Source organism: Ambystoma mexicanum, chromosome 8, assembly GCF_040938575.1.
Source record: "Ambystoma mexicanum isolate Mex_15411 chromosome 8, UKY_AmexF1_1, whole genome shotgun sequence".
NCBI lineage: Eukaryota > Metazoa > Chordata > Amphibia > Caudata > Ambystomatidae > Ambystoma > Ambystoma mexicanum.
The window spans coordinates 539,283,720-539,307,549 of record NC_090929.1 but is presented as its reverse complement, the minus strand read 5'-3'; the positions used below and the strand labels follow the sequence as shown (position 1 = coordinate 539,307,549).

The following is a 23,830-nucleotide window of genomic DNA, read 5'->3' as shown; positions in this document are numbered from 1 at the left end:
GAGATCTGCCAATATGAATGATACATTTCAAGGCCATAGATAGCAGCGTTTTGACCAGCCAACACTAAAAGTGTAATTGAAGTTTATTGCGGGAGAAAGGGCTGTATCGCAGGGAAGGAGTTACTATGAAGTGTGCTCACAGCTCTATTTTAGCCTGAAGAATAGAATATGCCATCGCTGCAAGGGGAAATGTGAGTTTGCTATGTGCGCTTTCATTCTGGCATTACAGAAAATATCATGCTGAACTCATTGTATTACATATTTCGTTTTGTGTTAGTCATGAACCTCAGTTGCTTACAAAGTACATGAACAAACTAGATCAGTTTTTGGTCTATTATTCTGTTTACTAATTACTCATGATAACGCATAGAGAGGTACAAAGCTAAGGAGGTATTTTATTACCGCCTGCAGTAAAAAGTAAGGTGCACCAAAACACTGTGAACTTGGCCAAATCATAAGGAGCTGATTCCCCATATTGTAGCTTTCAGGTGAACTGGTAAATCCAATCTGAGGGCCTCATTACGAGGTTGCCGGTAAGTGAAAAACGATGCCGGTAAAAGATTACCGGCATTGCTTACCGCTCTGGTGTATTATGACCCAGCAACCCGGTATTAGTGGCGCCCTAAATAACGGTGCCGCTAATAGCGGCATGGGCGCCTACACGCGACCCTTCAGTGAGTAAATACCGGCATGCTGGTAATAGGGTGACATCCCAATCCACGCGGACATGCAAATGCCGGAATCGCGAAGCCGGTAATCACGGGCTGCACGATGCTGGCCATACAGGCATCGCAGACAACCCGCAAACAGCAATCAGGAAACAAGCCAACTGCCACAGGTGCACACAATCCCCACAGGTGGAGTCAATGGAGGCTGGGCCAGTATAAAATGAGCACACCCACACACCACACCCGTTCCAACACAAAATGCTACCACTAGCTGTTGCAATCATGGCGCTGGAGGACATACAAATACTGCAACAACCACAGCAACAACAGCAACTCCAACAACAACCGCAGCAGCAACAACAGGCAGCACAGAGGAGATGCAGGATGAGAAGGAGGGTGAGACAGGCCCAGCAATTACCACCAGCGCAGCCAGCAGTGCCCCGTAGGCAGCCACCAATCCCTCGCACCAGACCCAGCCCATTCAACCCAACCCCTGAGCAGATCCACACCCTGTACCGGTTGGACCGGGACAACATCACCACCATAGTGGACATGATACACAACGACATTGCCAGCCTCATAGAAATACACACTGCCACCCCCCCGCTACTAAAGGTGGTGTCTGTGCTCCACTTCCTGGCCACAGGCACCTATCAACACACAGTGGGCCAGCTGCATGGCATTTCGCAGCCAGTATTTTCACGCATGGTGCTGGATGCCCTCCTGAAGCACGCAAGCACCCACATATCCCTACCACCGACTGGCCAGGAGATAGCCGACACCAAAGTAGGCTTCCATGCACTAGAAGGCATGCCCAATTGTGTTGGTGCCCTGGACTGCAACCATGTGGAATTGGTAGTCCCCCATGCCATAGAGGCAGTGTACCGCAATAGCAAGCAATACCACTCCATCAATGTGCAAATGGCATGTGACTCCAGCAAGATCATCACACATTGCTGTGCCTGATTTCCCGGATCAACACATGAGGCCATGGTACTGCGCAACTCCACCCTAACCCATCACATGGAGGGACATGCTGGACCACGTGCCTGGCTGCTTGGTGAGTTGCACAACTGAGCCATGGCAGTGCTCTGGGGCACTGATGTGCAGGGAGGCATACTTCACCTGGTTGGGAAAGGGGTAGGGGGATGCATACCCCACCTGGGTGGCAATTGTCGGTGATTGGAGAATGCATGCAGAGCTAAACACTCCAGACCTGAACCTCACAAACGGAACATGACACATCACTGGCACAAATTAAACAAATAATGCATATCGATGACAACAAGTAAGAGGCACAACCAGGCCACCCTGGTGATGGCAAGTAATGCATGGCTGTACAGGATGGCAACTGGGCCAATGTGGCTAGTGTGACCATGCATAGAACTAACTGCTTGAATGGGAGACTAAACATTGTCGTACTACCACAGTACATCGCCTCAGCATGCATGATTACACCCTGCATCATCTATTGAACGCCATCCAGACTACCACACCTCATAACAGTTTAGAATGCATCTAGGTGACAATTTTGCATACGTACAGGGACATGTACATGTCCACACCAAATAGCTGCCGTCATGACTGTGCTTCCTGAAGGTGCCAGCTCAGAGTGACATACACCTATTTGTATTTGCTTGCAGGTGACGGAGGATATCCCTTGAGGCCTTGGCAACTTACCCCTGTGCGGAACCCGCAGAACAGCCATGAAGAGGAGTACATTTGTGTGCACACCCGCACCCGTGTTGTGATAGAGCAGACCTTTGGCCTGTTGAAGGTGCATTTCCGCTGCCTAAGCAGGTCTGGTGGGGCACTCCTATATAGGCCTGAGAAGGTGGCAAAGATCACCATGGCCTGTGTCATGCTGCACAACATGTGCGTCCGGAGAAATGTACCACTGACACCTGACATTTACATGCATGCCCCGGGTGAGGCTGATGAGGATGGAGACGGAGGTGAAGTAGCCCCCCTGCTAGTACATGATGCATGGGTTGGCCATGCAGTACGCCAAGCACAGACTCACTGTCAGGCTGAGAGGTCATGTGTCCTCGGAAGCTGCTGAACCCCCAACGATCCCCCTGAAATGTAATTCCCAGAACTAGATTTCAATTCAGCTCTGTAAATTACACCCCAAAGGGAAAGGGGGAAGTGGATAACAAAACAACACCAGGCAGACTGCGTCAAGGCTAACCAGAGCTGAACCTGCAGAGGATATAAGAAAAGCAGATACAATTCCTTTATTTACTTACTTAACCTTAGGAATGGGAAAGACTTTAATTCCTTAACTAATAATTAAGAATTATACCTGGCTCTTCTCTTGAAATTTCTTAGAGAAGCTTGTAAAGAAGCTGAAAATCTCTCTTACTTGAGACTCTTGAAATTCACAGCAACTTCTTACTTTGGGCAAATCTGGAAAGTTTAGTTCATTGTCTCTTTTCCAAAATGCACTAGATGTCCAGTTAAATTGTCTTTATTTATTCTTTCCTTTTCTTTCAAACTATTTACAATTCCATTGAGTTTGTGAATTCTTGAAGAAACACGTGTTAAACTCACACGCGGGTTATTTCCATACAGATGAAGTTCACGTTGAAAACTTCCTGCGTTGAAGAACACGCGCACGGAAAGCAAAATCCACGCGCAGAAAACACACGCGCAAGCCTAACCACGTAAAGTAGAATTCACGCGCAAACGAGAACACGCGCCTTATAATCCACGCGCAATGAGTTCACTCGTGATCGAATACACGCGTTTAAAAAGACACGCGCAAGAGACCACACGCACAATTGAGTTCTAGTGCAGAAGCACACGCGCTTGAAATCACACGCGCTTTAAAGTTCTCGCGCGACAAATGAATCTCACGCTAGGAGCACCCGCGCTGGAAAACAAACACGCTCTTGAGTTCTCACACGACAAACAGATTCTCGCGCTAAGGAGCACCTGCGCTGGAAAACACACACCCTCTTGAATTCTCACGCGACAAACAGATTCTCGCGCTTAGGAGCACACGCGCTGGCAAACACACGCGCTCTTGAATTCTCACGCGACGAACAGATTCTCGCGCTAAGGAGCACACGCGCTGGCAAACACACGCGCAGTTGAATACACTCGCACGCGCAAAGGTTCAACGATATTTTCAGATTACAAGTAGTACGCGTATTTTCAAATAGCGTTCAAGCGCACTCAGGAAGTTCAATAGTACAAGTACAAAGATAACTTTTTACGAATTTTCAAGGAAATGTCATTAAGATGAACAGAGCTGCAGTACAAACAAAGTCACTTATCTCCAGAGCGAATTCATAAGGATCTTCAGAGTTTCCTGTCTTCAAAAACGAATTCCTAACAACTGGTAGCTTCTCCAGAAACCCCCAAGAAAGTAGCCGCTCAACTGCTAACGCCTGAAGGATAAAATCCACTAGGCCCAAGTCTAAAGCAGGAGCAGCCACTAAACACGTCCTCTCAGCTGGGGTTTAGATGATGAAAGGCACAGAGTGACAGTTTAGAATGTTCATTGTTGTTCTGGAGTGTCTTCTAACCAATCAGAGCTGTCACTGTGAGACTCCATTTTGCCTTGGGTCAGAACCAGGATTCTGAATCAGCAAGTTAAGGCCAAATCAACTACAATAGAAAACTTCCCACCCAAATAAGGCTAATCTAAAAAAGGATTAATAAAGAGAAATAATGAGAAGGAAACTTGAATAAGGGAAAATAGCCTGAATAGGGGAAGGAAACCTGACAGTACCCCCCTCCTAATGCCCAGTCTCTGGGCCTACCTTATGTGGATTTTTAGCATGAAACTTAGCAACTAAACGGGGGGCATGTACATCAACTGAATCTTCCCATGATCGTTCCTCAGGTCCATATCCCTCCCAATCAATTAAATACTGCAACCTTCCCCTCACTTTCCTGGAATCCAAAATTTGTTTAACCACAAATTCCTCAGATGAATCCTCCAAAATCACAGGGGAAGGTGGTGTTCTAAATCTAGTTCCTGAACAAACTGGTTTTAAAAGGCTAACATGGAAAGTAGGATGTACCTTCAATTGCTTGGGTAATTTCAATCGTACTGCCACAGAGTTGATGATTCTCTCTACCTCGAATGGGCCTACAAATCATGGACTGAATTTATTCTTCCCCTTAATTTTTAGGTACCAGGTAGGAAGCCAAACTAAATCTCCCACCTTATATTCAGGACCAGCCTTCCTTCTCAAATCAGCACACCTTTTATATTTCAATTTGTTTTCTCCCAGCACCTTTTTTGCTCTATCCAAGTTATTCTTCATTACCAACAAACGATCTTCCACTCTAGGATTCCCAGAATCCTCCAACACCTCAAAACTCAGAAAGCGAGGATGAAACCCAGGACCCAAAAAGAAAGGGGACATAGAAGTAGCATCTTTACCACAATTGTTGTAAGAGAATTCTGCCAACCATACCAAATCCACCCATTCCTCTCTGGCTTGTAAATAACACCTTAAGAACTTCTCCAATTCCTGATTTACTCTCTCCACTTGTCCATTACTCTCCGGATGATACCCAGAAGTCAAACTAACTTCCACTCCAAGTTTCTTACAGAAGGCCCTCCAGAATTTTGAAATAAATTGAGAACCCCTATCAGAGATAACTTGACTTGGGAGTCCATGTAGTCGAACTACACCTTGCAAAAAACTATGAGCCAGTTTTTCCGCGGTAACCTCTCCCTCCATTGGTAAAAAATGTGCTTCTTTAGTAAGAAGATCCACCACAACAAGAATGGTAGTACAACCCTTATCTTGAGGGAAATCAACAATGAAATCCATAGAAATAGTGTGCCAAGGACGAGGAGGAACAGGTAATGGCTCCAATAAACCATGCGGCTTCCCAACTTGACTTTTTGCTTGTGCACAGACTACACAAGTTTCAACAAAGTTCAATGTGTCTTGGCAAATTTTTTCCCACCAAAAATTCCTTCGAACCAGTTCCAGAGTTTTTCTGAAACCAGGATGTCCTGATAAAATGGATTTGTGACAATTTCTCAAAACCTTTTCTCTTAACTCTTCAGTAGGTACATAAAGCTTGTTATCCAAAAAAGGAAGATCATCTTTCAAACTTCTGGCTGGATCCAGTCTCACCCACTCCTCCATCTTCTGCAAAGACATGTTCTGGCGAACTTCCTTCAAAAAATCCATTTCTTTAATGGTTCCAGCTAAGAAAAAACGTTCTGGAGCAATTATAGGTTCTGGTTCCAGAATCTCTCTCTCCTCACTACCAGGAAATTGGCGGGATAAGGCATCAGCTTTTTTGTTCTGACTTCCGGGTTTAAAAGTCACAATGAAATCATAATCGGCAAAGAATAAGGACCAACGAAGTTGTCGTGGAGACAAAGTTCTTGCAGATTTTAAAAACAATAAATTTCGGTGATCAGTAAGGACCGTTACTGTGTGTCTTGCCCCTTTCAGAAAATGTCTCCATTCTTCAAAAGCGGACTTTATTGCTAATAGTTCACGATCTGCAATTGTGTAGTTCACTTCAGCGGCAGAAAACTTCCAAGAAAAGAATGCAACTGGATGTAGTTGACCAGTATTTTCATTCCTTTGAGAAAGCACCGCCCCCAACGCTAAATTAGAAGCGTCCGCCTCCACAAAAAAAGGTTTAGGGAGATCAGGATGAATTAGAATTGGACTAGAAGTAAATCTTTGTTTTAACTCTAAAAAAGCTTTTTCTGCTTTAAAGTCCCAGTCAAATTTCACTCCTTTTTTCAAAAGTCTCGTTATAGGAGCAACCAGCCGAGAAAAACCTTCGATAAATCTCCTATAAAAATTGGCAAACCCTAAGAAACTTTGTATTTCCTTAACCTTTGTAGGAGAGGGCCATTCAAGAACTGCTTGCACTTTTTTAGGATTCATTTCTAAACCCTTAGGTGAAATTATAAAACCTAAAAACTCCACAGAATCTGTATGGAATTGACTTTTTTCCAATTTGGCAAACAAATGGTTTTCTCGCAGCTTTTGTAAGACTAAGCGCACATATTTCTGATGTTGATCCAGGTCAGAAGAGAAAATCAAAATATCATCAATATACACAACAACAAAAATATCTAGGTATTCTCTAAAAACCTCATCAATGAAAAATTGGAAAGCCGCTGGAGCATTACATAAGCCGAATGGCATAACTTGATATTCAAACAGCCCAAACCTGGTCTTAAACACTGTCTTCCATTCGTCCCCTTCCTGCACACGCACAAGATGGTAGGCTCCTCTCAAATCTAATTTAGAGAAAATATTTGCTCCTTGTATTTGATTAAGCATTTCCGAGATGAGAGGAAGAGGATACTGGTTCTTAACCGTGACTTTGTTAACTGCTCGATAATCTATGCAAGTTCGAAGCGTTCCATCCGGTTTTGGTACAAAAAATAAAGGAGAGGCGGCTGGTGACTTAGAATGACGAATAAACCCTTTGGCCAAGTTTTCCGACAAATATTCTTTTAAATAATCATTCTCTTTCTCGGTAAGAGCATATACCCTACTACTAGGCAAAATTGTCCCTGGCTCCAGCTCAATTTTACAATCAAAGGGCCTATGGGGTGATAAGTCTCCTGCCACTTTCTCATCAAATACGTCCCAAAAATCTTTGTAACACTGGGGAAGTTGACCCACTACAGCTCCCACATCATGACATCCAATTCCAGTCTCAGCCAGAAAACTAGACACTGAATTACTTTGACATCTTCCTCTAAGAGACTTCCTGAAAAGCAATTCTCTTTACAAAAATTGGACTGCATGTCAATTGTCCTAGCACTCCAATCAATCAGAGGATTATGGAGAGTAAGCCAAGGCATACCCAAAATAATCTTCAACAAAGGAGCATCAATTAACTGAAACGAAATTATCTTTCTGTGACCTCCTGATAACTCCAAAGTTAAAGAACCAGTCCTATGAGTAATAGGACCAGAAGATAGATATGTACCATCAACAGCCCTAGCCTGCTCTACAACCTCCTTCTGAATAATTGGAATTCCCAAAGACTTTGCCAGACCCCAATCCATGAAATTCCCGGGGGCACCAGAGTCAAGCATTACAGGACCATTTCCCTTACACTCCAACTCAAAGAACAAGGATACATTTACGGTTATATGGGGAACCGCTGTCTGCACCGTATTGGCGATCTGTTGCACCTTGACCGCTGAGGTAGAAGTCTTCTTGGGAGTGTAAGGACAGTTCCCTAAAAAGTGCCCACCTCTTCCACAATATAAACACAGATTGATATCTCTCTTCCTAGCCTTTTCTTCCACTGTTATAGGGCCTCGGACCCTGGGAGATGGATTATTCCCTTTGGATCTACTCTCTATCTTAGGTCTATCCACTCTAACTAGAGACTTTACGTAACTCTGACAATGACGCCTCTCTGCCTTCCTTTCACTCAATCGAAAGTCCAATTGAATAACCAAATCAATCAGACCTTCACAAGTAGAAGGGCGTTCAACTACTCCAGACAATGCATCCTTTAACTCATCTCTAAGGCCCCTATAAAACAACGAGGCCTGTTTAACCTCGGGCCACTTGCTTTCTAACACAAGGGACTTAAATTGTGTTATATAAGCAATCAAGTCTCTATTACCTTGTTTTAGTTCTAAAAGTTCACCATCCACTTCCAGAGATAACTGTCTTCTATCAAACATCTTTCAGAATATCTCTAAAAAACTGGTGTAATTTCCTAAAACCGTACTCTTTTGACTCACCAACAACCCAGCCCAAGCAGATGCCTCCCCAGAAAGATAGGACAACATAAAAGTTATCTTAGATGCATCCGAGGGAAATAATTCTGGTCTACTCATAAAATGTAATTCACATTGTGTCAAAAACACCCTAAGCCTCTTGGGATCCCCATGATAACGTTCTGGAGGCGCCAAAGGAACTGGCATAATTAAACTCCTTACCCCTTCTGCCACTGGAGGCGCCCGTTGTATTTGTGGTAAATGATCTTCACCTTCCCTTTCTAAGTCAGGTGGAGAACCAGCGCCCCCTGAAACCTCATCCTCTCTCCTTTCTCCCCTCTGTTGAATTTGTGTTACTTTAACACTCAAGTCATCCACCTTTAGACTAAGTAAGGCATTTTCATCCCGAGATATTTTCAACTCCTCCCGTAACTCCCTGATCAAAGATCCTAACATCTCCATGGATTCGTCGGGGTTCATGACAGCTCGGGCGGACTAAATTATTGGCCTTTCATTCTGTCAGGCTGAGAGGTCCTGTGTCCGCGGAAGCTGCTGAACCCCCAACGATCCCCCTGAAATGTAATTCCCAGAACTAGATTTCAATTCAGCTCTGTAAACTACACCCCAAAGGGAAAGGGGGAAGTGGATAACAAAACAACACCAGGCAGACTGCGTCAAGGCTAAACAGAGCTGAACCTGCAGAGGATATAAGAAAAGCAGATACAATTCCTTTATTTACTTACTTAACCTTAGGAGTGGGAAAGACTTTAAATCCTTAACTAATAATTAAGAATCATACGTGGCTCTTCTCTTGAAATTTCTTAGAGAAGCTTGTAAAGAAGCTGAAAATCTCTCTTACTTGAGACTCTTGAAATTCACAGCAACTTCTAACTTTGGGCAAATCTGGAAAGTTTAGTTCATTGTCTCTTTTCCAAAATGCACTAGATGTCCAGTTAAATTGTTTTTATTTATTCTTTCCTTTTCTTTCAAACTATTTACAATTCCATTGAGTTTGTGAATTCTTGAAGAAACACGTGTTAAACTCACACGCGGGTTATTTCCATACAGATGAAGTTCACGTTGAAAACTTCCTGCGTTGAAGAATACGCGCATGGAAAGCAAAATCCACGCGCAGAAAACACACACGCAAGCCTAACCACGTAAAGTAGAATTCACGCGCAAACGAGAACACGTCCAGAAAAAACCCACGCGCTAAAAAATTTACATGTTGATGAACTTCCGCGCCTATTCACACGCGCCTTATAATCCACGCGCAATGAGTTCACTCGCGATCGAATACACGTGTTTAAAAAGACACGCGCAAGAAACCACACGCGCAATTGAGCTCTAGTGCAGAAGCACACGCGCTTGAAATCACACGCGCTAAAAAGGACTCACGCGGCAATTAGATTTTCGCGCTGGAAACACACACGCTTTAAAGTTCTCGCGCGACAAATGAATCTCACGCTAGGAGCACCCGTGCTGGAAAACAAACGTGCTCTTGAGTTCTCACGCGACGAACAGATTCTCGCGCTAAGGAGCACCCGCGCTGGAAAACACACGCGCTCTTGAATTCTCACGCGACTAACAGATTCTCGCGCTAAGGAGCACACGCGCAGGCAAACACACGCACTCTTGAATTCTCACGCGACAAACAGATTCTCGCGCTAAGGAGCACACGCGCTGGCAAACACACGCGCAGTTGAATACACTCGCACGCGCAAAGGTTCAACGATATTTTCAGATTACAAGTAGTACACGTATTTTCAAATAGCGTTCAAGCGCACTCAGGAAGTTCAATAGTACAAGTACAAAGATAACTTTTTACGAATTTTCAAGGAAATGTCATTAAGATGAACAGAGCTGCAGTACAAACAAAGTCACTTATCTCCAGAGCGAATTCATAAGGATCTTCAGAGTTTCCTGTCTTCAAAAATGAATTCCTGACAACTGATAGCTTCTCCAGAAACCCCAAAGAAAGTAGCCGCTCAACTGCTAACGCCTGAAGGATAAAATCCACTAGGCCCAAGTCTAAAGCAGGAACAGCCACTAAACACGTCCTCTCAGCTGGGGTTTAGATGATGAAAGGCACAGAGTGACAGTTTAGAATGTTCATTGTTGTTCTGGAGTGTCTTCTAACCAATCAGAGCTGTCACTGTGAGACTCCATTTTGCCTTGGGTCAGAACCAGGATTCTGAATCAGCAAGTTAAGGCCAAACCAACTACAATAGAAAACTTCCCACCCAAATAAGGCTAATCTAAAAAAGGATTAATAAAGAGAAATAATGAGAAGGAAACTTGAAAAAGGAAAAATAGCCTGAATAGGGGAAGGAAACCTGACATCAAGTGTCTGTTATACATGTCCTGTTGTATGTCAAATGTAAGGAATTGTGTCTCCTTGTTGGCTGAAATCAAGTAAAGGTTTAATGCGATTCTACAGATGAGAAGGAATCGCACATAGATTGATGTTCTTGAGTAAATTGGCGGTATAAATGATTTGGCGGGAAGGGATTGGATTGGAGCTCGTTGCATTTGATGCTAGCTCATTGTAATGGGAGTTTTGGACTCATATAAGGATATCAAGAGAAACAGAGTTAAGCCTGCAAAACATTGCTCCAATTGGAGGAGTGGGTTAAAGGTACCGCCCACAAGATGTTTATGCAGCGGCCACAAATCGAATTTTAATCTAAGGCCATCCTACAACGCATGGCAGCTTACTTGCATGCCGCATATCCAAGCAAAAAGTTAGAAAAATGCTATGCTGTTCTCAAATTGTAAAAATATAAGAGCAAGGAAAGAAGGAAGAGCCTCCAGCAGCTTGGTTGCAAAAATAATATGCACTGAGAGGGGTGAGACACCTGCAGCGACGCCTGCCCTGCCCGAAACAGGAACCGAGGGAAGTAAGCCTGAGGGACTCTACCCATTAAAGAGAGCTAAAAGCAGCCACAGGGTATAGCAACCACGCTTATGAGTCGCCTATATACAGTAGTAACAAAAATCAAGGGAAGGATAAGGGCAAGAATCTCACATCCCTAGCCCCAAGGGACAAGGGGAGATGCGATGATGCGTTAATAAAGGAGGGGATCAGGCACAGACAAGTGCATCTCTCGACAAGGGGAGAGAGGGAAAGAAGAGGAAAGAAAGTGAAGACAGAACGGATGAGACAGCATTTACAAAGGACGAATGGATGGGAGGACAAATCTCATTGAAACTCGAAGGGAAAGGAAGTGATGATGGGAGGTCTAAAGAGAAGTTAGAGGAGGCACAGAGGACGAAGAAAAAAAAAGGAGTTAAGGGACAGAAGGATAAGAAGGAAAGTTAGGCTAAGGTGAGAACAGCTTTATCGCGAAGAGCAAGAAAAGCAGCTCAATCGCAAACCAGAGAGCAGCCTATGAATGTGACAGACAGAAAAGGCAAAGGTTAGAAGAAAAGCAAAAGGTACGTGAAGGAAGGGATGAGGAAGTTCAAAGGAAAAATGAACGTAGAGATAAAGAGAAAAGGAAGAAGATAGGGTCAGAGAAGAGGCGAGGAAGCGCAAAAGGATTGGTCACAGAAATAAACAAACAAATAAATAAATAAATAAATCAGGAAGTACTGAAAATGAGTGGTTATCTTGAATAAAAAATGAATAAAGGGAAAATTGAGAAATGGGAACAATTGGGCAAATGAATAAAAGGATAAGAGATACACTCAAAAGCATTAAAAAAAAACAAAAAGTGGAAAACAAATAACACTCATAAGGTCTCCTGGCTAACAGAAAAAAAGGAGCGTTGGGCAATAAAAAACATCAGGAGACCATGAAGACCAAGAAAAGGAGTATGGCTGATAAAATTGGGTCAATTAAATGAAGGAAACTCGCACAAGCCATTTTAAGTAAATATGGTGAAGTAAGCAAAACAACTTGTGAATGCCAGTAACAATTTTGATTTATTTCAAAGACAAGCTATGGACCTCTTGCGTGGAAGCACAAGAAATTGTCTGCATGGCCTTAAATTAGGGAGAAAAGAGAAAAAGGTAAGTACTAGTTCACACCAAAAGGGTGTGAACACGCAATTGATCAACACTAAAGGTAAAAGGATCCAGGTGAGTAACAGGAAAAGGTAGCAAGAGACACAAGGTCTTCACAAGTTAGCTGTTTTTCCCAAGATAGGTATAATCAGGTGCGGAAAGAGTAGAGAAATAGATAAACAGCATGGCCATTCCAGACAACCACAGAAAACAGAAGTAAAATTGAAGGTGAGTAATTATTTTCATGTTCATAATGTCAAAAGGATTGTTATGATAGAGGTATGCAAGCATTAGAATAGGCAAACGTTAATGGGAACAATAAAGGTGGAGGTACATAGTAAGAATTGGTGCCATAGTCTTAGAAGACAGGGGTAGGCTAGATCAAGTTAGACAGGGATGGTGTGCAGTGAAACGCCTCTGTTTTATCTCCTTAGAATGAACACAAAGCACAAGCATAGACCATGGTCCAACTAACGAAGAAAAAAAAAAAGAATAGGAAGAATGGCTGCTAAGCTGAAGAAGTTTGTGCAGCTAACCAGGAAGAATTTACTGTTAAACTGAGGAAGTATGTGGAGCTAACCAGCAAGAATTTAACACTAACCTGCAAGAATACAGCTAAGCTGAGCAAAGAACGAAGCTGAAATTAAGTATCTCCGCGGGGTGGTTGGGAATTAGTTGCTTATGTGCACCAACGAATAGGGGAGAATGACCCAGAGAGTATTTTTTGCTAGAAGAAAAGGAGGAGAGGGCTAAAGTCAGGAAGAAAACCTGACCCCTTCCAAATGCCCGAAGGACTTTTGCCATATTTTGACTTTCTACAGACAACAGGGATCCCCAAGGACGTTTCTGTCATCTACTACGGATTTGCCTAGAAGACCAGGAAAGATGACGACATCTTTCTTTAATTGTTTTGTCTCTTTAGGGTTGCATGTGGCACGCGGAAGGGGAAAATATGTCCCATGAAGGAAGTGATGTATTGTGTGGTATTGAAAACAAAAATAATTTTCTTAGCCAGCTGACACAGAGCTAGGAATGGGGGTTATTTTAGTTATGATGTGAAAATTACCCACAAAAGGAAAATGTTTAAAAGGAAATGTTTTGTAGCTTGTCTAGGAGTCAGGGGTGTCAAATAAGAGGGAATGTCTCAAATCTAGGGATAAGGTACAGCCAATGCGATAAGAGGTTTTAAGGAAATGGGTTGGCAGGAAATGTGTTAAATAGCAGAGATCTGTTTATTTTACAAAAGAAACTCATTCCGTTTTATATTACAGGTATACGTCGAGGGACCTGTATGCCTTGGGAAATTGACGTTGAACCGCGCAAGGAGAGAGGGAGGTCGTAGAGGAACCCAGTGAAAGCCCGACGCTGAATTATGTCTGCAAAAAGACTCCCCCAACCCTGCATCCCCATGCTGAACCGTCCCCTCTTATGAACCTAATGAACAATGAACCCTTTTGAAAGAGAAACACTCTGGAAAAAAGTGAACTTCTTGTGAAAAAACAATGGACTTCTGGTCTAAGCATCTAAAGAACCTGGGAGACCGACTGTGAAAACAGCACAATGGAAAGGAAAAGGCGTCAGGACACAGACGGTCCACTAACGCCAAACTCATGACAACTACAACAGAAGATGCAGAAAAAGAAAGAGTGTGGAAGAGTGTTAAGGACAAAGTGAAAACAATATGCATGGGCAGGAGAAGGTGATCAAGGAGAGACTGTACCTTGTTGGGGTGGGAGTTGCAGGCAAGGTGTGACATACGAAGAGACAATGGGCTAAAGGGTTACCTCAAAGCTGACAAACCTCTCGAGTCTCACAATGGCTGTGAATCGTCCAAGGCATACAGTTAAATTAAAGGCACACAATTACAGGAAGTAGGGCTTACATGTAAGGAGATGACACACAAGAATGACAATACGTTAGTATATGCTAAATTATAAGATCGTGTTAAGATGTGTTTAGATAAATAGTAAGGAGAAATAGACATCAAATATGTTTAAAGTTGTTTTTTACAAACAACTGAACTTTCAAGACGGGGGAGTGTACTGAAGGTCTCAAATTAAATATATATTGAATCAACAGCTGAATGAAGTGGAGCCCCCCCCCACTTAAACATAAGCAGAGAAAGTCATTTGGATTAATATGCAAAAATGGTATTCACAATGTTAATATACACTAGTATTCAAAGGACATTGTGTTTGTAATGTCGCAAATGGCATTACCATGATGTAATAAGGTGGCAAGGCACAGAATGGACAATGCGATATTCTGTACACAGACAGAAAATCGCTCTGGCTAAATGCCTTTAATAAAAATTCATGCAACCAAAATGTGGCTAAAATGAGAAGAAACTGAGTGGTGCTCGAAGTGTGTAAAGATGAGGTCATTTTAAAGTTGAGACGTTCAAGGACACCGTGCTTTCAGAAACTTGACCGATGAGGAGAACCTAGACTTTTATTTAAGCCGTGTCTGAAACCTAATCTGACGAGTCCAGCTGCATCAACTATAAATTTAACAGAACACCAGAGGAAAAGTCAGACATGCATGCTAGAGCGTATTTCATTCTGAAGGGTTAGTCCAATTAAAATTAATTGCCCAATGAGCTAATGTTTAACGATGAAGTCGCTTAAGACTGTGCAGGAAAAGATGGGGGCAGATTTGCTCCCTCACATTTTGCTATAGAAATTAGCTCTGTGTAATACTGGGGGGTAGTTGAGTGAGGGAACTTGACTACCATGGATACGTGTGCTCTGTTTCAGCTATGACATGAATTAAACCCTTATGAACTTAGCAGTCTCTGTGCTGATCCATTGAGTGGTCCTTATTGAATTGTGTTGGAGTATTTGAATCCTGCACCCCAACCTCCTCAAGGTGCAGCTATCTTGTTTTACAGGTACTAGAGGGTGTGCTCTGACCTGTGGGCCTGTCAGAGGACTCTGCGCCCTCCTGTACAATACATGCACTCTATGCAACCATGTTGCACAGGAAGAAGTCCCTGATGAACACTTTGTGTATGTATCAGTACCTAACTGTGAATCCATTCCATTTCAACAACTTGCACAAAATGCAAACCATAGCAGATTGTGTACTACCTGCAATTCAGATAATCGCTCTACCTTACAAATACAGACACATAGTAAATACACAATACTAATGCTTTTACGTTACAATGCAGATGGTACCAAAAACAACTGCAAGCTGACTGGATTCACACATGGTCAAGTATCACTTGGTAAGAAAACCTTCACAACAATAGGTATAATCTACCACGCAGGAGCCACAACCAATGCAGGTCACTACACCGCATATATAAAGAAGAATTGTGGATGGTTTGAATGTAATGATAGTACCATTACTTTAAAGCAGAGATTACCAGCAAATCTTATACACACTTATTTAATATTCTTAAAACCAAAATGTTACAACTAATCTCTGCATAAACATTAACAAAACTTCAATTAGAAAACTATAAACAGTTAGAATACTCCAACAGGTATCTAACTGCCCCAGGATTCGGCAACAACCCAACAGATAGATGAATAACTTGAAAGTATAAATAAAAAACTATAAACAGTTAGAATATTCCAACAGGTATCTAACTGCCCCAGGATTCTGCAACAACCCAACAGATAGATGAATAACTTGAAAGTATAAATAAAAAACTATAACCAGTTAGAATACGCCAACAGGTATCTAACTGCCCCAAAAAAATCTGCAACAAGCCAAAAGATACAAGAGTAGCATAATATTATAATTAAACAATTAGAATACACCAACAAGTATAAAACTGCCCTAAAAATCTGCAACAAGCCAACAAATAGAACATTCGCCAGAAACAACAAATAAGCAATGAAAACAAAGAAATAAATATATTGTACCATAACAAAACAAACATAACAAAACACATTTTTTTAAAATCCAGCATTTTTCCCACAGACCCAATAATTTTATAAGCAAACACAGAAACTGAGCAAATTGCACAGTACACTGGTTTGTAAAGTACTAAATATGAGGGTCGAAATAATGCAGAAATGTCTATTATGCAATGCATGGAATAGCTCATTATGAACTACCTACACTAACTTGATCTTTTCTTTTATCACAGAAATTGAAATAGAATATCTGCTCCAGTTACCCAAGTCATAAAAAAATATATCCAATCACAAAAAATCAAACAGTATGTATATAGAATAATTCAACTCACAAATACTGCTCCATAACACAACCATTCAAGCACAATCCAAAATGTTTACTTTCATGGATTTGTAATACTACAGTGCTTGTTACCAAACTCTACAATCTTAATTGCATGACTTAGCCAAAACTTCACATACAAACTATACAAATCAAACAGTACACAAACTTTAGATTTGTGGATATTGGTTGGATATTTGATTCTATTGGTGTGTTATGCTGCAGTGGTTGTGGCCAGGGCCTAGAATCTTGCGTGCATGGCCGAAGGGTGCATGTAATATAAAACATAGTCAAAATTTTAAAAGCCTTGACTATTGCGTTAAGGGGTTGCTAGATTGGCTTGAGAACAGAAGGGACAGGCACAGCAGAGCAGCCATCTTGTACCATAAACATTTTTCAAAACCTGCATATGTTCACAGAAGTCCATGGTGAAAATTGCCAACACTGGCTTTTCATTTATAAATGCTTCTGTTTATATAAAAACTGATCAGCGCATATTAAAATTATCCCTTACATCTCTAAATCCAAATACACATATTTCTAACAAAAGCATCATGACTGAGGGGCAACACCCCTGTTCAGAATCAAGAGGATGAATGCAATTTATAAGCGCATGGCAGTTGGGGGATTTTCATTGAGGGGAAGATCTTTGGGCAACATTACCCTGTCTACAATGAGAGAATTTCAGGTAGTGCTAACATATACATTGGCAATGGGCAGCCATGGGGATGTTCATCCTCGTCCAATACACCAGGGACATCATCAGGACTCCACACTGCCTCAACTCGTGGATGCCCTACTACTCAACTCGTTAGAACTTACCTTGGCAGACATGGCTTGCAGCTGCATGCCTCGCTCCTTAAACTCTTTTTGTAATTTGCTGAGGTCTGACTCTGTTTTCCGAAGTTGAGATTCTAGCGATGCAAACTGTCTTTGCAGGGAGGAGGAGAAACCTGAACAAAAAGATGCAGTTGTGTTAAAAGCAGAAATCATAGTTAACCATTCAGCAATGCTAACAACTAGATACCCAGCTTCAACAATCCAATGAAGTCTTTCTGACCTATTTAGATGAAAGCAGACACCGGAATGTTTCCAGGCGCTCAGTTTTCACATAATAAATTGATAATTTCGGGTGTAAAATGCACACTGACATTCAGACATACATTTTCTGAAATTTGATTAGTCATTTGCAAACCGATTCAGATAGGCAACTCGGAATTCCTATTGGCCGTTTGACATTTTGGTTTTGCTTCAAGAATTTGTGGAGTATGATTTTCTCGAATTGAAATACAACCAACATTTGGCTTCATCTTATTCTACAAAATGCATGTTATTCCCCTTACTTTTTTGCATTGACCTCAGCAGACCCACATAATGCACTCATCTACAAAAGCCATTGGTGGATAATTTTATACGAAAAAGGTCAATATACAGGGAATCAATGGTATGACGTGTTTGCCACAGTGCTAGAGAGCCTTTCACCCACTCAACGTATTGACGACCAAAACACTGTGAGGGTAATTCATAGAATTTCGCAGAAAAGTGTCGCAAGCGGCTGGCGCAGAGTGTCCGCGTGCGATTGACTGCGCCAGGCACGTGCGCTAAAACCGATTTCCGCGCACAGCGTATTCATGGATTTTAGGCTCCCAAACCAGCCGTGGCGCAGAGAATCGCAGCGACCCTGCAGCAGCGCCAGTAACGCCCCGAAGAACGCCCTCGCGCAAGGAAAAGCCATCAAAATCGCTAAATCATCGCAAAGGGCTGCGCTAACCCTGGACCAGTTCACCGGGCTGGCAAACAGCAAACGCCAAGCGGGGAACATGTATTTCTGGGGTGCGCGGGAAGTTCCACACGCGATTGGCCCAGTGCGAGCAAGGTATGTGTATTTCAGGGGTGCGCGGGAAGTTCCACACGCGATCGGGCCTGGGGGAGCGGGCTACGTGTATTACAGGGGTTCGCGTGAACTTTCTCACGCGATCGGGCCTGGGGGAGCGGGCTACGTGTATTTCAGGGGTTCGTGTGAAGTTTCTCACGCGATCGGGCCTGGGGGAGCGGGCTACGTGTATTTCAGGGGTTCGCGTGAAGTTTCTCACGCGATCGGGCCTGGGGGAGGCGGCTACGTGTATTACAGGGGTTCGCGTGAACTTTCTCACGCGATCGGGCCGGGGGAGCGGGCTACGTTTATTTCAGGGGTTCGTGTGAAGTCTCTCACGTGATTGGCCCCGTGCAAGCAGGGTACGTGTATTCCAGGGGTGCGCGGGAAGTTCCACACGCGATTGGCCCTGTGCAAGCAGGGTACGTGTATTCCAGGGGTGCGCGGGAAGTTCCACACGCGATGTCAGCAGGGTATGTGTATTCCAGGGGTGCGCGGGAAGTTCCACACGCGATTTCTGCAGGGTATGTGTATTTCAGGGGTTCTGGGGAGTACTACACGTGAATTGGCTGTGTGGGTCCTCCCAGGTGTATGCTCCACAACCTCCACGGCCCCTGCAGGCAGCCCACACCACGGGGGACTACCCTGCACCCCTGCTCATGTCCCGCAGGCAGCCCATCCACCATGGGCATGCCCCCCAGCCAACCCACATGTCACCTTGCACTACTGATCAACAATGCATGTCTCCCACCACCCCCACCCCCCAGCAGTGCAGGGGCAGCCTCCACCAGGCCCCCACTCATGTCTCCCACCACCCCCACCCCCCAGCCACCAGGGGCACCCTCCACCAGGCCCCCACTCATGTCTCCCACCACCCCCACACCCCAGCCACCAGGGGCACCCTCCACCAGACCCCCACTCATGTCTCCCACCACCCAGCCACCAGGGGCACCCTCCACCAGGCCCCCACCAATGTCTCCCACCACCCCCACCCCCCAGCCACCATGGGCAGCCCCCACCAGGCCCCCACTCATGTCCCCCTGCACCCCCACCCCCCAGCAGTGCAGGGGCACCCTCCACCAGGCCCCCACTCATGTCTCCCACCACCCCACCCCCAAGCAGTGCAGGGGCACCCTCCACCAGGCCCCCACACATGTCTCCCACCACCCCACCCCCAAGCAGTGCAGGGGCACCCTCCACCAGGCCCCCACTCATGTCTCCCACCACCCCACCCCCAAGCAGTGCAGGGGCACCCTCCACCAGGCCCCCACTCATGTCTCCCACCACCCCCACCCCCCAGCCACCAGGGGCATCCTCCACCAGGCCCCCACTCATGTCGACCACCACCCCCACCCCCCAGCCACCATGGGCAGCCCCCACCAGGCCCCCACTCATGTCCCCCTGCACCCCCACCCCCCAGCAGTGCAGGGGCACCCTCCACCAGGCCCCCACTCATGTCTCCCACCACCCCGAGCCCCCAGCCACCAGGGGCAGCCTCCACCAGGCCCCCACCCATGTCCCCCTGCACCCCCACCCCCCAGCAGTGCATGGGCACCCTCCACCAGGCCCCCACTCATGTCTCCCACCACCCCCACCCCCCAGCCACCAGGGGCACCCTCCACCAGGCCCCCACTCATGTCTCCCACCACCCCCACCCCCCAGCCACCAGGGGCATCCTCCACCAGGCCCCCACTAATGTCTCCCACCACCCCCACCCCACAGCCACCATGGGCAGCCCCCACCAGGCCCCCACTCATGTCCCCCTGCACCCCCACCCCCCAGCTACCAGGGGCACCCTCCACCAGGCCCCCACTCATGTCTCCCACCACCCCCACCCCCCAGCCACCAGGGGCACCCTCCACCAGACCCCCACTCATGTCTCCCACCACCCCCACCACCCAGCCACCAGGGGCACCCTCCACCAGGCCCCCACTAATGTCTCCCACCACCCCCACCCCCCAGCCACCAGGGGCAGCCTCCACCAGGCCCCCACTCATGTCCCCCTGCACCCCCACCCCAGCAGTGCATGGGCACCCTCCACCAGGCCCCCACTCATGTCTCCCACCACCCCCACCCCCCAGCCACCAGGGGCACCCTCCACCAGGCCCCCACTCATGTCTCCCACCACCCCCACCCCCCAGCCACCAGGGGCACCCTCCACCAGACCCCCACTCATGTCTCCCACCACCCCCACCACCCAGCCACCAGGGGCACCCTCCACCAGGCCCCCACTAATGTCTCCCACCACCCCCACCCCCCAGCCACCAGGGGCAGCCTCCACCAGGCCCCCACTCATGTCCCCCTGCACCCCCACCCCAGCAGTGCATGGGCACCCTCCACCAGGCCCCCACTCATGTCTCCCACCACCCCCACCCCCCAGCCACCAGGGGCACCCTCCACCAGGCCCCCACTCATGTCTCCCACCACCCCCACCCCCCAGCCACCAGGGGCATCCTCCACCAGGCCCCCAATCATGTCTCCCACCACCCCCACCCCCCAGCATCCAGGGTCACCCTCCACCAGGCCCCCACTCATGTCCCCCTGCACCCCCACCCCCCAGCAGTGCAGGGGCACCCTCCACCAGGCCCCCACTCATGTCTCCCACCACCCCCACCCCCCAGCCACCAGGGGCACCCTCCACCAGGCCCCCACTCATGTCTCCCACCACCCCCACCCCCCAGCCACCAGGGGCACCCTCCACCAGGCCCCCACTCATGTCCCCCTGCACCCCCACCCCCCAGCAGTGCATGGGCACCCTCCACCAGGCCCCCACTCATGTCTCCCACCACCCCCACCCCCCAGCCACCAGGGGCACCCTCCACCAGGCCCCCACTCATGTCTCCCACCACCCCCACCCCCCAGCCACCAGGGGCATCCTCCACCAGGCCCCCAATCATGTCTCCCACCACCCCCACCCCCCAGCATCCAGGGTCACCCTCCACCAGGCCCCCACTCATGTCCCCCTGCACCCCCACCCCCCAGCAGTGCAGGGGCACCCTCCACCAGGCCCCCACTCATGTCTCCCACCACCCCCACCCCCCAGCCACCAGGGGCACCCTCCACCAGGCCCCCACTCATGTCTCCCACCACCCCCACCCCCCAGCCACCAGGGGCACCCTCCACCAGGCCCCCACTCATGTCTCCCACCACCCCCACCCCCCAGCATCCAGGGTCACCCTCCACCAGGCCCCCACTCATGTCCCCCTGCACCCCCACCCCCCAGCAGTGCAGGGGCACCCTCCACCAGGCCCCCAATCATGTCTCCCACCACCCCCCACCGCCCTGCCACCATGGGCACCCCCCACCAGGTCCTCACAATCCCCAATCATGTGCATAATGGTCAGCCTCCACAGCCAAAAAGCCCTACCAAGTAACCCATTCACCCACATGGAAATGGAAATCACATGTTACACCCCCAATGTTCATGAAGCTAATGAAGCCATGTCCGTCACACACAATGGTTGCAATTGAATGGGAAAACACACAACATGACATGCATGAAACCAATGAGATGATACCACACAGTGAAGTATGCAAACAAAATTGTATTGAAAAAAAATAAGAATGCTAAAGAAAGAAAACTAACTACAATGTGAATGAGAAAAAAGTAAGCTGCATGTCCGTATGAAAAAATGAAACTTGAAATCCAAATAGAAAAAAATTTTGTCCAAAGTCAAATGTAAAAAAATCTCCATGCAATAAAGAACTATGTACAAAAATAACAAGGGTCCATGAGCCCAACTGAACAAAGGAAACCTACTAAAAAATCTACCTAAAAATCAACTATATACAAAAAGTGGAGCAGTGTCCGTCGACTCCAAATCATAATACGAAAGAAAGGAAACCTAAAACTAAAGAACTATATACAAAGGCGGCGGGCAAGTCCAGCGGCTCACTCTGTGGTGTCCCGGGCCAGGGCATCATCGAACTCCTGTTCGATGTCCCGGAGGCGGTCCAGTTCCATGGCCCCGAGGGTCCGCAGGGACGACGCTGTGTCCTCCTCCAACCCCCTGCGGATTGCCTCGAGGCACTGGGTCGCCTCAGGGCCCTCCGCATGGAGTTCTCTGCCCTGACCATTGTGAGCCGCGCCTCTTCCGCCCGCCGCCACTCCGCACCTATGGCGTGGCCCAACCGCTGCCACACGGAAGACACTCTCTGTCCTGGGTCCCCCTGCCCTCCGGTCGATGCCTGCCCCTCCGATGTCGAAAGCCCCGAGCCTTCATGGCTCCCACCATGTTGCTGCTGCTGCTGCTCTGCCTCTGCCCGTGCACTGCCTCCTGCTGCCTGCACATCCTCCGCCGGCTGGGGTGCACTTGTTGATGTGGCCACCCCTGCTGGACCACCGACTCCCGACTGTGGCAGGTATGCCTCCTCCACCAGCCTGGCCGCACCGTCAGAGGCAGCTCCACAGGGCACCCAGGTGACTGATGGGTGGGAAGATGGCACAGAGGACGATTGGCGCGTAGGGGGTCCAGTTGCGGAGGGGGTCGGAGCAAGCCCCATCAGACGGAGGAATCCGGCCTGGGTGACCTGTCCCAGCAGGCTGACGTGGTCAACGAGCCATTCGAGATGACGTGCAGTCTCTCCATGAAAAGACTGCAGGTCACCTCGCATGGCCCGTTGACGCAACGCCACACCAGCCAGGACAGGCTCAACCCGGACCTGGATAGCCATGTCCGCAGGCAGAGGAAGGCCAGTTGACGTCAGCTCATCCCCTGCCTGGAAACGGGTCTGGACGTAGGCATCCCTGCTGGTGCAAGATGATGCAGGGACAGGATCGGGGACAGGATTGCACACAGGCACCTCCGCGGCGGCCTGTGCTGCCTCCTGTCCCTGGTCCTAGACTGCACCACTAGCACCAGTGGGATCCCCACCTCCAGACCCCGTCTCTGGTGCTTGCACGGCCTCCTCCTCCACCAGACCCCCCACCAACCTGGATGACTCCGTGCCATCTTCCCCTGTTGGGCCCTGTGGGGTCCCAGCTGCCCCTTCTGCTGCCGAGGAGTCCAACTCCAACCTCCGCCTCTTGGACCTCCCCCCGGCAGCTGCGGCCTGGGACGCGGCACCGGACTCCTCACTCCCCGACGAGATGACAACACGGGAGGGGAGCCGGGCCTTGCGTCTCCGGCTGGCGGTCGGATCCCCGCCGCTGTGCTCCACAGCACCTTCTCCGCCCTCTTCATCAGTTGACGCTGCAGACAGGGAGAAACAAAACACAGGCATCAGGGCACTGTACAATGGACACATACACACATGACAGTTGCATATGAGTGGCATTGGCAAACCTCAGACATGTCATCACAATCCCCAACACACATGTCATTGCAACTCGCACACATGAGCCATACCACAGCCATATCGCAACTGCCACCACCATCCATACACATACAACAGCATGAG

At 47.4% G+C, this 23,830-nt stretch overlaps 1 protein-coding gene across 3 annotated transcripts in view; it reads right to left on the bottom strand.

Annotated features, from left to right (window-relative positions):
* Positions 1 to 23,830, bottom strand: part of CCDC27 (coiled-coil domain containing 27) — a 617,891-nt gene that overhangs the window by 169,647 nt on the left and 424,414 nt on the right. For all 3 annotated transcript variants that reach the window (XM_069610244.1, XM_069610243.1, XM_069610245.1), the window contains one exon: positions 17,380 to 17,510. In XM_069610244.1, the coding sequence (XP_069466345.1) occupies positions 17,380 to 17,510 (131 nt within the window). The remainder of the gene's footprint in view (positions 1 to 17,379; positions 17,511 to 23,830) is intronic.